The sequence below is a fragment of the Lissotriton vulgaris genome, chromosome 3_1 (genome assembly GCF_964263255.1).
Source record: "Lissotriton vulgaris chromosome 3_1, aLisVul1.2, whole genome shotgun sequence".
Taxonomy (NCBI): Eukaryota; Metazoa; Chordata; class Amphibia; order Caudata; family Salamandridae; genus Lissotriton; species Lissotriton vulgaris.
In genome coordinates this window covers 2,098,473,800-2,098,489,269 of record NC_141689.1, presented here as the reverse complement: position 1 = coordinate 2,098,489,269, position 15,470 = coordinate 2,098,473,800, and the positions used below count along the sequence as shown (strand labels likewise).

Here is a 15,470-nt window from a genome sequence, read left to right as displayed (position 1 = left end):
TGTTTCACCACAACAGAGTGGTAATGAGGGCTCACCCATCTTTCCTTCCAAAAGTGGTATCGGATTTTCATATAAACCAAACGATTACCCTTCCTTCGTTCTTTCCTAACCCATCGACCCCAGCTGAGAGGTCGTTGCACTCGTTGGATCCTAAACGGGTGCTTAAGTTTTACCTAGAAAGAACGAAGGGCACCAGAAAGACAGACCAGCTCTTTGTCAATTATGGTTCAATGAGGACCGGGTTTGCAGCAGCCAAAAGGTCCATCTCCAGATGGATTGTCTCATGTATCAAACTAGCATACCAGCTGGCTGGCAAACCTTTGTTACAATCACCCAAAGCTCATTCCACTAGAGGGAAGGCAGCCACAGTAGCGTTTTTACATGACATTCCTATGTCAGAAATATGCAAGGCTGCGACATGGAGATCAGTCCATACCTTTACAAGGCATTATTGCCTAGAGTCTGATTCCAGAGCGGATTCTCAAGTAGGGCAAGCCTCCTTGAGAAACCTATTTGGGTAGAATAAGGCCTACTTTTGGGCCTACGACTATGAATGTTATCTGTTGATTCCTTTGCCCGCTGGGATGAGGTGAGGCTCGCTACTCTATTCTAATGCTTATGACTATTGATGAGGATCCCCTGGAAGAGAAGGATTAGTTATTTACCTGTAATCCTAGTTCTCTTCCAGGGGTATCCTCATTAAAGTCATAAGCAACCCTCCCGCCTCCCCGGGCAAAGGACTTTGTTTATTAAATAGGAGATGTTTTAACCTGTTATTACCATGGTTTGGTTTTCAGTCTCCGAAAAGAACAACTGACCTAACTGTAACCCCTGAGGCATGATGGGAAGCTAGGGGCAGAGGTGCCTTAAAGGCACAGCGTCCGTTTTGGTACATGCAGCTACAGTTAGCTTTTCAGTCTTTTTAGACTGGGTATTTGCAATGCAGCCTGGGAGCTGTATATGCTTACAGTGTGTTATAAGAATTTCTACTGCTTTCTAAGCATTAAAACAGTTTCTAAACAAGCATTGGTGTTGTTTCTCATGTTTCTAATGCTAATACACATGTATGGTGGAAATTCTTCACAGCATATTCCAGCTCTACTGTTTTATTTGGCTGCAATTGCTTAATTTTATATATATATATATATATATATATGTATATGTATATGTGGGGCACATATAATATATTGTTTCCGGGGTCCCGCGCATGGGCGGGAATATTCTAATGCTTATGACTTTGATGAGGATACCCCTAGAAGAGAACTAGGATTACAGGTAAGTAACTAATCCTTCCTCATTTTTTTTCGGGAGTATAACTGTTGGGGAAAGGCTCAGAACATGTATGCTGCCTTTTTTCATATTATGGATTAGGTCTTCCTTGCCCTTAGCTAATTTCTACATGTTTTCGACATTTTATCGGGTCTGTAGATTATTCTCAGAGATCATGTCATTTAACTGTTTGATACATAGTCTCCCCTTTAACATCAGTAATGATTCTCTGACTTATTGATCAGAAGTACTCTTAACTGCACTTGTATATTCACCTTTCTTAAATCTGCTAAATAGCTTGAGTGTCAGCTTTCTGGAGCTCATACGTTTGCCTCCAGTGTGGCTTGTATGCTAGCCCTTTCTTTTTTTTTTTCTTTGAAGCTCCTGCTATTTTCTGGCCCTGGTTATAATCTTAAGGCATCCCAAAATATCTCCCTAGGGGTATCTTCTGTGGTGTTGATATAGGCAGTGATGTCATTGGCAAACTCTGCCCTACCAGCTGCATCTTACATGATGTATCTGCTGAACCTCCATTGTTCCTCTCCAGGAGTAAATCTTACATCAGTCTTTATGCATTCAAGGGCATGGTCAGAAAGAATGATTGTGCCAATCCCAGTTAAACAGCTTCCTGAACTGCAGGTCTGGAATTCTGGATATCTATAGCATACGTGTGGTATACTGTGGCGTAGAACTGGTCTCTTTCTTCATGGTATTGTACCCTCTATATCTCCACTAAGCTTTTATTTCTCCAATAGCTCCTTCACCGTCTCCAATATGTTATCTGCTTAACTTATGGTTGCGGCTGATCTATCAGTCATGCTGTGAATCAACCAGATTAAAGGTGCTGGCTAAGATAATGACACCCTCTCCATTCCCAGCCAGTTTGTGTGATGCAATTGCAAGGAAATTATTCTAGTTTTGGTTAGGTGCATAAAGGGCGTCAGTAGTTATCGTATTGTTCCCCTTCTTTCCATTAACCAATATGTAACTACCTGAACTGTCTGACTTGGTTTCTAGTACCACAAAGTTGAAAGTTTTTTAAATTGGGATTGCCACCCAGTACTGATTTTAGTCGTTGCTGTTGCATGGGATTGATTAATTTAGAGGTTTGATTGGGGAGTTCACAAGTGGGTTTTATGCATTACAACTGTATCCAGTTTAACAGAATTAAGCTCCTGTACATTCAGAGATGGGACTCGGGGTGTCTTATTCGTAGGCATGGATCCCTGTCAGTCCAGTTCCCTATGATATTACTTTCCCCTGATGTTCTTTCCATGTGCTCAGATTTATACCCCTGTATGCCTATATTTGTAACACGCAAATTACTTAAAGATAAACCCCATCAATACAGAAGTTATTCTTTTCTCCCCTAAAAGTAACCACCTTCCAATACACGAATGGCTCATCGACCTAAATGCTTTAACCCCTCCCATGCTCCAGAGTCCAGGGAGTGGTAGGGAGGCAGACTAGTGCTGTCTCTTTCCTAACAATTTTATAAACTATTTTCCCTACTTGTGATTGCATCATATGTTTTATTTCTTTAACTGTCTTTGCCTGTGGTTGTTATAAAACTGTAGTTTTAACCTTCCCTTCATTGCATACTTTATCACCTGTTTTGTTTAAACGTGTGTTTCTTCCTTGCCTGTGACTGTGTCCATTTAACTTGTTGAATTGTGGGATTTGCAGTCCTAATTGTGTAGTTTTTTCCCCTCTCAGTCCCCGTGACTATCAGTTTTTCCCTCAGTTTTTCTCCCTTGCTCTGTGCTAAAACCTGTATGTTAAGCAGTCCACCCCAGCTCCCATTTTGAGTTGCCAAGTAAGTGAAACCACCCCCTTCCCCTCCATAGCAACAGGGATATTTCTACATGAGAGAGAGAACAGAGGATGCTCTGAGACAGCAGTAATCTGCTGTTTAAGTTGTGTTTAATAGGAATTGTGCTCTTCGGTCTGTCTCCTAGGAGATTTATGGTTGAGGGCGGAGAGGCTAAAGGTGGAGAGGCGAAGGACGGTTGCCTGTTTGGGACTGGTCGGGAATGGGGCCAGAAATGTTGCCTATTTTCTCATTCTGTTATACCCACTCTACACCATCCGCATCCACAAACAGAGTAATAAACTCACACCAAATGTACACCATACACTTACTACAAACAAACCCTAGGCACAAATCCGTGTACCAGCATAAACCCCTAAACCGCACAAACAACATCTATACACTCTTCTGTCACAGCTACAACACATTCCTGCCATCACCTACATACAATACACAACTCGATCATATACCACAACCCAATCCACTCATCACCCACACAACCCCATTCCACACCATACCTACCTACATCCCATCCAGACACACACTTCCTGCTAGAATTACTCCTAACAGACCACTTTTCATCACTAACAAACATATAATCAGCCATCCATCTTTTATCCAACTAACACCATCCTCTTCCTTCTACCACAATAACACAAACGCACAACACATACACTGCACCATACTTTTTAACTCTTGCAACAAACCAGTCTAAGACACTCTTACTTGTACTTCATTCCCTCCTACACAAAACATACTCTACTCCTAAATACTTCGCCACCTCCTCTACCTTACAACCCCTCTCACAAACAATCCCATACGAACAAATCCATCACATGAAACAAACACCAGCACCTCTTTTCACTACTCCTCAGAAACAATACATATCACGCACACCAACACAAGATCTTCCAAGCGCAACACCTCATAATACTTAGCAATACAAACATACACCCACGTTTCAAACCACACAAAGGAACAAATGCCAAGCTTTCTCTCTTCCACAACACCTAACACAGATACAGCAACACAGGAACTCTCTTCCAAACGCCTCTCATCCATTGGACAATTTAGAATCTTACTACATGACCCCACATGCTGCACCACTTACCGACTCATACACCTTCCACCCTAAACACACGCAAACAAACGAAGCAACATGCCACATCTCCCCCACTTCGCTTGCCCACGTCTGCTGCACACCAATGGTACACCACGAAAACACAGCACACAAACTCATTCTCATACACCGTCTCCACCACCTAAAGACGCAGACCCATCAAAATGCCTTCTTAGCATGCTGGATGAGGAACATGATGCAGAACAGCTAATACCAGTATTAAAAACACAACTGCTAGAAACCCACAAAATACTGATCACTGTTCTACAAAACAGTCTCACTATCACCAAAGCTCATTCTCTAAACTGTCTACTAATAAATGCTCGATCCCTCTCTAAAAACAAACAACACATCTACGACCTCACCGATTCAAAACCAGACTTACTATTCGTTACTGAATCATGGTTGGGAGATAAGACTCCAGTCCTGCATGAAGCCGTTCCTCGAGGCTATCAAACGATCACCCAAAATCGTATAGGGAAAAAAGGAGGTGGTCTAGCTGTTGCGTTCAGGCAAACATTACATATCACTAAAGTTGACGACCTCACCATAAAGAATTGTGAGGCTGTAACTTCCTGCTCCTTTACAGACCTCCACCTAGCAAGACTACATTCGCAGACACACTTCAAGACAATTTCAAACCTGATAACAATACACTCCAACCTATGCGTTCTGGGTGACCTCAACATTTGGTTTGACAAACCCAATATGACCCATTCAAAAACATTCACTGGCCTAGAAGCACTAAACCTGCATCAGATTGTCCACAAACCCACACACATCGCTGGACATATCCAAAATTCAACAAAAAATCGCCTGCATGAATCACAAAGCCCTACATCACAACACCCCGAGGTACCTGGCCCAGAAACTGGTGCTCTCATGCGGCGACAGATCCTCCAGTAGCGCCAGCAATCTTCTTATGAAGCCACAAAGATTTGCCAAAAAGAAAACCTATAATCGCACCTTCTCTGGAATTGCCCCAAGGATTTGGAATGCATTACCCCAGAAACAAGACTGAATCTCTCTGCTGCCTCCTTCAAAAAAGAAGTTAAATCTCTTCTCATGACTAAATTCTCATGATCATTGTATCTAACTCTCATAATGGCTACTTGTATTGTAGGTTATTACTTTGACATAGTGTTCTTTTATTCAAGTATTTTCCTTGTAAAGCGCTCTGATACCCGCAAGGGTCATGTTGGCGCTATATAAAACCTTAAAAAATATATATATGTACTGCGCCCTTTGAAGCCCCCCCTGCTAGATCTCTTTAGCGTTCCCTTCCAGGAGTACAGCCACCTGTTGAGGCTGAATCCACCAATCTTTTCTGGGTTGGCAGACTATAGATTTGGGCAGGTGGGGCCCACAGATTGTCACAGGGGTTTATGCCTTACCATTCCTTTCTTCTCCCTTGCACTTTCCACCATCCTCTCAGCGACTGACTGAGGACAATTTCTCCATTTTGCATCAGGCAGTTCAAGCTCTTTGGCAAAAGGGGCTGTTGAGAGTATGCTTCTACGAAAGGTAGGATGTGTGCACAACTTCTTTTGCACAGTTAATTTATACTTTTTGGGTGCTCCGTAGGTGGCGGCCAACGTCCCTGGGCGCCTAATTAACAGATTCTGTGATGTATCCCTAATGGGACATTAAGGACATCCCCTTGGGCACACCTTATTTTCCTCCCTTGAAATCAGAGGATTCCACACATTTTATATTTCCTTGGTAAAGCACTTTCTTTTATTTCATTTTTTTAGATGATTTGTTTTCAACATCTTGTAAGTATTCCAAAACAACTTTATCATCTTTTCCACATCAGTGACAATCATTCCTTTTTACTCCAATGCATTTCGGGCGAGATCAAATCGCCCTTCATCAGGGAATCAGTACTAAAAAAAACAAAATAACGAAAATAATTAAGTTAATGTTCCAGAGTTACGGTGTATCATCTGTGTCTTTGTTTGCAAACTGTGGGTCACCCAGTGTGTGTACCATATCTTACACCTATTCCCTTTATCTGCCCGTGTGTCTGTCTATCTATTCAATAGCACATGCATTCACTTATGTGCCACTGTTCTGCACTAAACAGTCATCGTCTGAAAAACAATATCATAAAACATATAAGCCATACCCTCTGACCAGGTTTCTAGCTACCTATGTTACATTAACGACCTGAGAAGTTATGCCCAGTTCTAGAAGAAGAAACTGACCTGATACTCGCTATCTTGGCGTTTCGTTCCGCGTTCTCTATTCCACCATTGCGGGCGGTTGTCATGGTTACTAACATGCTGCTCAACTATACTAGTTGGGAAAAGCTCCCCCTATAAGTGGCCTCTAGGATTTCAGAGCGCGCCATAGCATTTAATGGTTGAGATCTGCTGATTCCCTTACATTATGTCCCCACTGCAATGCTCTCTCCCCCTCCACTTGTGGAAACCATTGTACAAACAATTGTATGTGTCTTTTTGGGAGTTACAAAGTTGAACAGGGCAGGAAGGAAACTTCATGTTTACCTTCCCCTGACCAGGACAGTTCCAGACCGTACATATGTTTCTGTGGCTTGTTGTTCTGAGGGAATAAAGAACCTATTCGGCTAAAACCCATGGTTTACCAGACTGACTGCTAACTATTTGACCACATACTCTACGTTTTCCTGTGGAGTTAACACTTTAAACCAGCCAAGTATGAGTGCATGACCTGATATGTTGTAGATTAAGATACAGATTTTCCATTAATGATTAATCAGAATATTTATGCTCTCTGACGTTTTGAAGTATATGTGACTATATTGAATAAAATAGAACTCCGATTTTTCTAAAAAGAATGACTTATGGAAAAAATATTTTCGAGGCATATGAGCTGCAGATCCTACATTTAGCAATAGATCGCCACCTGGTGTTGGGCTCGGATGATTGCAGGTTGTTGTCTTCTTGGAAGAAGTCTTTTGTAGTCACGAGATAGGTGACTCCTCCCTTGGACAATACTGCACATGGTCATCGACTCCATCCTCAGATTGCTTTTTTCCGCCACTGGGTTCAGATGAAAGTTTTCCGCTCCGGCTAGAAAAATACTTTTTCTGCTCTTTCGAAGCGAGAAACTTCAAACAAACTTCTTTCGACATCACCAGCTACATTCCGGTGCGTCGACGAGGGCCGTTGGGCCCATCGGCGCTGTGCGGCCTACGCCTCATGGAAAGAACTCCATTCAAGAGATGCCCGGTATGTCGAGCATAATTCTCTCATAGCGACCATCACGAGGTTTGCAACCTCTGTCTCTTGCCAGAACACGACAAGTCGACTTGCACAGCCTGTGCCTCCTTCCGATCGAAGAAAACAATTCGAGATTGGAGGGTCGGTCGACACGAAATGAGAAGATCAGCACCAGCACCGGAGGCCATCTTTGAAGAGGAGATCGTCGAAGAAGCCGTCTCTGAGGACGAATATCCAATCGAAGATATCTCAGAGGACGAGGCTCCACTCGACGCAGAGGAGGACTCTCCTGATCTCCAGATAATATCGGGGGCAGAGGATTTGGACGATTCGATCCCGTCTCGACAACCCGTGAGTATATCTGCCCCTGCACGACAGACATTACCCAAACAGAAGGCAACAGTCAGCACTCCGCCCATGGGGCCCAGTCGAGACCGACATTTACCCTCTAACGCCCCGCCTTCGAGCCTGGCTCCGAGGAAAGAGAATACGCCTTCCGGTGCCTCAGCACCGAGGAAACACCATGTGCCAGTTACACCTCCTCCATTGGCACCGAAACATCCTTCGACACCGAAGGATTTGTCGGCACCGAACGTAAAAAACCCTTGGGCGCCCAAAGTCAAAGACACTTCGGCACCTGTACCATCGGCGCCAAAGACAAAGACTGTACCAAACCCGAAATCTTCCACTCCGAAACCTTCCGGTTCAAAAAACAAAGAGGGGAAGCCAGTTTCCGGCGCCACAGGCCCAGCAAAACCTGTCTCCACGCCGAAACCTTTAATACTGGTACCGAAGACCCCAGGTAAGGCTAAACCACATTCGGCACCGAAAACATTGCCAAAAGACTCAATTACTCCTCATTAGGCAAAAAGTACTAAACAACCTCTATCGGCTCCGAAAAAATCGACGCCGAAGAAGATTATGGAAGAGGAAGAACTGTTTAGACCAGATCCTAGACAGAAAAAAGTCCATATTAATCCAAAAACTGGACATGTGGAAGCAATCCCTTATAAAAAGAGACCAGCAGCCAAACCACTGACACCTGTGGTCCCTGACAAAAAGGACTGTGCAACTTCTCCAATGCACCCTTCCTCTCCTTCACCTTCTTCCTCTCCTGTTACTCCATATGTAGAACCAATAACTTCTCCTATTCACTCTCCTGCATCATCACACCACACTGAGGAGTATGATTTGGGTGGAGGGGATGATGTTCCAGAGCCACATACATACCCTTTAGATGAGGTTGTTAACGCAGAATACCCTAAGGATGATGAGGATGCATACCATTTTTCACCAAATAATGCACCAGACATCCCTGATCCTCAGTACTACCCAACAAAACCTTCCCCTACAGAGGACAGTATTGGTTTTAATCATTTGTTAAACAGAGCTGCACTTTACTATGGGGTTCCCATGCACTCTGATGCCATTGAGGAAGACTTCTTGTTAGACACTTTCGAACAGTCACAAAGGTCTACCCAGATATTACCAATGATTAGGGGAGTCATAAAACATGCTCCAGAGATTTTTAAAGACCCAGTAAGGTGTAGGGTGTTAAATCCTAGAATAGAGAAAAAGTATAGGCCAGCACCGGCTGATCCAGTATACATTAAGGGTCATCTGCCACTAGACTCCTTGGTAGTGTCTAATGCACGCAAAAGGGCCAATTCCCAAACTTCTGGGGATACACCCCCGCCTGACAAAGAGTCCAAGATTATTGATGCGTCAGGGATACGAATTGCTGCACAAGCTACAAACATATGGCGCATAGCAAACGCACAGGCTTTACTCTCACGCTACAACAGGGCTCATTACGATCAACTAGAAAAGTTAATGGAACACCTACCAGATCAACACAAAGATCTGGCAGCAGAACTTTTACAAGAAGGCAAATTAATTTCAAATGCCTCAATTAAATGTGCACTAGATGTAGCTGACAAAGCATCCATAGCAGTGAACACTAGTGTTATTCTCAGGCGTCACGCATGGTTACGCATCGAGTTTTAAACCACAGGTACAAACTACCATCCTAAACCAGCCCTTTAATCAGACCCAATTGTTCGGGCCGGAGGTAGATAATACATTAGAAAAGATGAAGAAGGACACGGATACCGCTAAGTCTATGGGGGCATTACAATCCACCCAAACTAGAGGATCTTTTTGCCGCTCCTCTTATAGAGGGGGCTCCAAGCAAACCGGCGCAGACACATCATCTTTTAAAACACACACACAGACCTCCTCTAATAGAGGATTTTTTAGAGGAGGATACAGAGGCAATAACAACAAGGGAAGAGATATAGGTAGTAACAACCGCTCCTCTTCCACTCCTAAACAGTGACTTCCCTCTGCCTCCCCTACAGCACTCCACTCCTGTGGGGGGCAGACTTTTACAGTTCCTACCTGTCTGGAACTCAATCACAACAGATAGGTGGGTAAGGCAAATTATCCAACATGGCTACTGCCTAGAACTCACAGCAACCCCCCCAAACATACCACCCAGGCAGCGTCCAATGTCTGCAGAACACATAACTGTGCTTCAACAGGAAGTTCTAGCACTCCTACAAAAAGATGCTATTCAACTAGTTCCTTTAGAAGAACAAGGAACAGGAGTCTACTCCCTGCACTTCCTAATTCCAAAGAAGGACGGGACCTTAAGACCAATTCTCGACCTCAGACCACTCAATCACTACATTCAGTCAGATCATTTTCACATGATCACTTTACAACAGGTAGTCCCATTACTACAACAGGGAGATTTACTGTCCACACTAGGCCTAAAAGATGCCTATTTTCACATTACAATACATCCTGCGCACAGGAAGTATTTAAGGTTTGTCATACAAGGACAACACTCTCAGTTCAAAGTCCTTCCATTCGGGTTTACAACAGCACCAAAGTGCTTAGCAGTAGTGGCAGCACATTCAGAAGACAACAAATACATGTCTTCCCCTGGCTCATAAAAGCAAGATCGTACAACCAGTGTGCACAACACACAAAGCAAACAATTCAAACACTGCACAACTTAGGGTTTACGATAAACTAGACCAAGTCGCACCTAGAGCCTTCGCACGTTCATCAATATCTAGGAGCTACTATAAACACATCAGTAGCTCAAGCGTATCCTAGTCAAGCCAGGATTCAAAATATTCAGAACTTGGTCTCCCTATTTCAATGCCAGCACTCTCTACAAGCCAGAGTGTTCATGAAACTAATAGGGATGATGGCATCTTGCATCTTCATAGTTCCCCACACAAGACTGCAAATGCGTCCAATACAAGAATGTCTAGCACAACAGTGGAATCAGGCTCAAGGTTGGCTCACAGACCTGGTGTTGGTGGACAGCCGTACATATCGCTCTCTGCAATGGTGGAACACCAAAAATTTGACAAAGGGACGGCCGTTCCTAGAACCTGATCCACAGGTAGTGCTTACGACAGACGTATCCCTCACAGGATGGGGAGCCCATCTCCTGCATTATACCACACAAGGTCAGTGGAACAATCAACAGAAACAGTTCCACATCAACCACTTAGAGCTGCTAGCAATTTTCCTAGCACTCAAAACTTTTCAAGTCCAAATACAAAACAAAGCTGTCCTAGTCCGAACGGACAATATGACAACCATGTACTATATACAAAAACAGGGGGGGGGGGGACACTCTCTGCAACTGTCCCAACTTGCACAGAACATTTGGAGATGGGCCATCCCTCAAAACATACATCTGACAGTAGAACACCTTCCAGGGATCCACAACCAGATAGCAGATCTGTTAAGTCGTCAATCACAACTTATTCACGAATGGGAGTTGCACCCACAAGTACTGCAACCATTCTTTCAAATGTGGGGGCATCCACAAATAGACCTGTTTGCCACCCACCAGAACTCAAAATGCCCAACCTTCGCCGCCAGGTTTCCACACCCACGGTCGAAGTGGAATGCAATATGGATGAATTGGTCAGGCAGATTTGAGTACGCTTTTCCGCCTCTCCCACTCATTCCACTAGTAGTACGCAAGCTCAGACAACAGTCCCTCAAACTGATACTAGTGGCCCCTACATGGGCACATCAACCGTGGTTCACCACGCTACTAGATCTCTCAATGGTTCCACATCAGAAATTACGGCTCAAGCCATCCCTGTTAACACAGAACCATGGAGAAATAAGACACCCAGAACCAAGCCAACTGAATTTGGCGATCTGGCTCCTGAAGTCCTAGAGTTTGGTTACTTAAACCTACCACCAGACTGTATGAATATAATTAAAGAAGCTAGAAGACCCACTACCAGAGCATGCTATGCTGCTAAGTGGAAACTATTTGCAATATACTGTAATAACAATCACATTGATCCTTTGGACGTTTCCATCCAAAATATCATTTGCTACCGTCTACATTTACAAAGGCCCAATTTGGCTTACTCTTCCATACGCCTGCATCTTGCAGCTATTGCAGCGTATTTACAAAATAGACAACATCTATCTCTATTTAGAGTACCTGCAATAAAAGCATTTATTGAAGGATTAAAAAGAATAATCCCACCCAGGTTACCACCTGCTCCAGTATGGAACCTAAATGTGGTCCTTACAAGACTCATGGGACCCCCTTTTGAACCGTTACATAAATGTGAACTACAATTTCTAACATGGAAAACTGCTTTCCTTGTTGCCATTACCTCTCTCAGAAGAGTTAGTGAAATCCAAGCATTCACAACAGAAGAAACATTTTTTCAAATACATCCTAAAAAAGTGGTTCTTAGACCCAATCCAAAATTCCTACCAAAAGTAATTACTCCTTTTCACCTAAACCAATCAGTAGAGTTACCAGTGTTTTTTCAAAAACAGTACTCTGTTCAGAAAGAGCTTTGCACACCTTAGATGTTAGAAGAGCTCTACTATATTACAGAGACAGGACTAAATCATTCAGAAAGACAAAACAACTATTTGTATCTTTCTCTCCCCCACACAAAGGCAATCCTATCTCTAAAGGAGGTATTGCTAGATGGATAGTTACGTGTATTCAAATATGCTATCACAAGGCTAAACGTACACTAACAGTTCCTCCTAGAGCACACTCCACTCGCAAACTAGGAACCTCTATGGCTTTCTTAGGAAACATACCATTAGAGGACATATGCAAGGCAGCAACATGGTTACAATACACACCTTCACTAAACACTATTGTGTTGATGTGCAAGCCAAGCAGTAAGCTGCAGTAGGCCAAGCTGTCCTTAAAATACTCTTTCAGCATGCTGCAACGGATACAAGCCACCACCGCTAGGGGAGACACTGCTGCACAATCGTTGCTAAATGTAGGATCTGCAGCTCATATGCCTTAAATGCAAAATGCTACTTACCAGTATGCATCTGTTCTTGGCATGTAGAGCTGCAGAATCCTACATGCCCTCCCGCCTCCCCGGGACTTGTATCCGTTCCAGTACTCATCTTACTTAGATGCACACGCATGGACATCATTTTCTCTTTACTTCTACTAACTCCATCATTTCCCATCATGGCGAAAAACAATCTGAGGATAGAGTCGATGACCATGTGTAGTATTGTCCAAGGGAGGAGTCACCTATCTCGTGACTACAAAGACTTCTTCCAAGAAGACAACAACCTGCAATCATCCGAGCCCAATACCAGGTGGCGATCAATTGCTAAATGTAGGATTCTGCAGCTCAACATGCCAAGAACAGATGCATACTGGTAAGTAGCATTTTCCTTACTGCAAATGGTAATTGTGTTGTCTGAAGTAAGTATTCTATTACGGACCACTGTAAAAGAGTAAGTCTAGCTTGTTTGATCATGCGAGCCTCATTTGGCACTCAAAGGGGAAAAAGGTTGTTGGCAATATATTGAGCTTCAAGTTCTATGTGGCTTCTCTGGTTACCGAGGCAACAGCAGTACTTGCCACAAGGTTTGGCCACTTGCCCTTAATTACTTGTCCTTAAGCGACTCTGGGTGTTTATTGCTAGCAACAATTAATTTTACATCCCTTAACATTAAGATACAGTGAATCAACTTTGCTTCTTACGCTTAAAGCAATGTGGTCTCTAATTCTAATGTGCACCTGGTTTAAGTACCTGCTTTCAGTTTTCCAATAGTCTTTCCCTAGGTTTCCCTGGTTGCATTAGCACAGAGATGCAAAATTTGTCAGTCTTAATTCTGATGCCTGGGCAGGTATCCACATGGTTCATACATCTTAGGTGAGCCTTGCTGACCTCATGACTGCTTCTGGTAAAGCCTGCTGTATGAAAATCAAGTGCCGATTTCAAGGAGGACATGTATGCCACTCACCTGATACGATACCCCTAATCCTGCATTATGGATCTCTTACAGCTATCATTATTTGCTAATAGAGTTCACTGGAATCCTGTCATTGGTCGGATTGTCTGTTTGTGGCCAGAACCCACTAGATGTAATGTTTCTGAAGTCCTCCAAACTCTAACCTCAAACATGCATTTGAGTCTTCAGTTTATATTTATAATAAAGAGCATTAATTAAATAGAACTATAATTTTTCTTGTGAGGCCTCTATTTTAGCTGTCATTTTTACTTATTAGGAAACCTCAAAATGTCAAGGATCTAGCCGCCTCTGATTTTATAACATTTCATATCTTTACATTAGACTGTAACTGAAGCAGACGAAGATACGGACACGGACAGTGATGACGATGATGATGATGTTCATGTCACCATCGGAGATATAAAAACAGGAGCGCCTCAATACGGGTAAGCTTTGTCCATTTTGAAATATTTGTTATATTGACTTTATTTGAAAGGCCACGTGAAATTACAGTCTATTTTGAACAAAATGTATCAGACATTTTACATTTATTTTGAGATTTGGCCCTCTATATCCCAGATCCTGACTAAAGTACTCCAACTTCCAATCACCCTATTTCAGACAGACATTGGTGGGGAAGAAAGAAAGGGAAGTTCTAGCACTCTGATTGGGTTGGGCTTTCTACATTTATCCAAATGAGACATTACAAAATACTGGTCATTCCCTACAGCCCACAACTATGAGAATGGCTTCAAGGAATGGACAAACGTGCTGTAATGAAGTAGCCAGTGTTCCTAGTCCTAGAACGCCGATAAACCTGTCTGGAATCTCTGGACTTTCCAATATTTGTAGACGTTCCACTTCGGACTTGTACAATGATCTTAGATTGAGACCTGTCTGTGTGGTAATTTTAAATGTTTTGTTTATCATTTTTGCTTTTGCAACCTGTTTGTATCCCATGTGTCATGATTGTTTATTTTGTTAAATATGCAGATATCAAGAAATTTGTAAAAAAATAATTGTGTGAAGGCTTTGGCGTAATTGAATAATCTTTCGAATGCCTCCTCTGAAACTTAACTAGCATTCTTTGCTTGAATATATTCTTTTTTTTAATGTAGAAGCTATGGAACCGCACCTGTAAATCTGAACATCAAGACTGGTGGTAGAATTTATGGTGCAGCTGGTAAGTTCTTAATCTTTTCTTATCTAGAAATGAAGGAATGAATATACACATACCATACAAATGTGTTGCAGGTGAATAACAAACTGTTTTATCATAATGCAAAAATTGTTCCTCACATTAGTTTGACCAACAGATTATAGCCATTTCTTATAGCTCTTGAGAATAATAATCCCATTTATATCTCGAGCCTTGAACTGAAAAGGACTATGCTCTGTTATGAATTGATTTTTTTTGTTGTTGAAATCTTTTTATTGAAACAAAACAGCTCCATCAAAAGACACATCGGGTAGTAGTGAGAAAGCAGTGGTATTTACACAGTAAATGAGTAGAATGCACCAGCCATTAATAGGCAGAAATACAGTCTGCCCCCAGGTCATGCCCCAACATATTATAAGTGGGTCTGCTAATCCGTCCCTCCCTCTCCTCCTATCCCCCCTCCTTGGCCAATGCCCTCCCCCCTACATCCCTCCTCCCCCATCCCCCCTACGAAGTGTTCAGACTCTGCTACCAGCCGAGGCCCATGCCCTCCCAGGGAGAGGGTGTGTCAAAGATATGTAGTTTGTGGTGCCCAGAGGGGGGGGGGGGAACTCCTACGGTGAT

At 42.9% G+C, this 15,470-nt stretch overlaps 1 protein-coding gene across 2 annotated transcripts in view; it reads left to right on the top strand.

Moving 5' to 3' along the window:
* The window catches only part of FIP1L1 (factor interacting with PAPOLA and CPSF1), a 604,847-nt gene that overhangs the window by 146,088 nt on the left and 443,289 nt on the right, over positions 1 to 15,470 (top strand). For both annotated transcript variants that reach the window (XM_086962650.1, XM_086962648.1), the window contains exons 4-5: positions 14,030 to 14,133; positions 14,806 to 14,870. In XM_086962650.1, the coding sequence (XP_086818776.1) occupies positions 14,030 to 14,133; positions 14,806 to 14,870 (169 nt within the window). The remainder of the gene's footprint in view (positions 1 to 14,029; positions 14,134 to 14,805; positions 14,871 to 15,470) is intronic.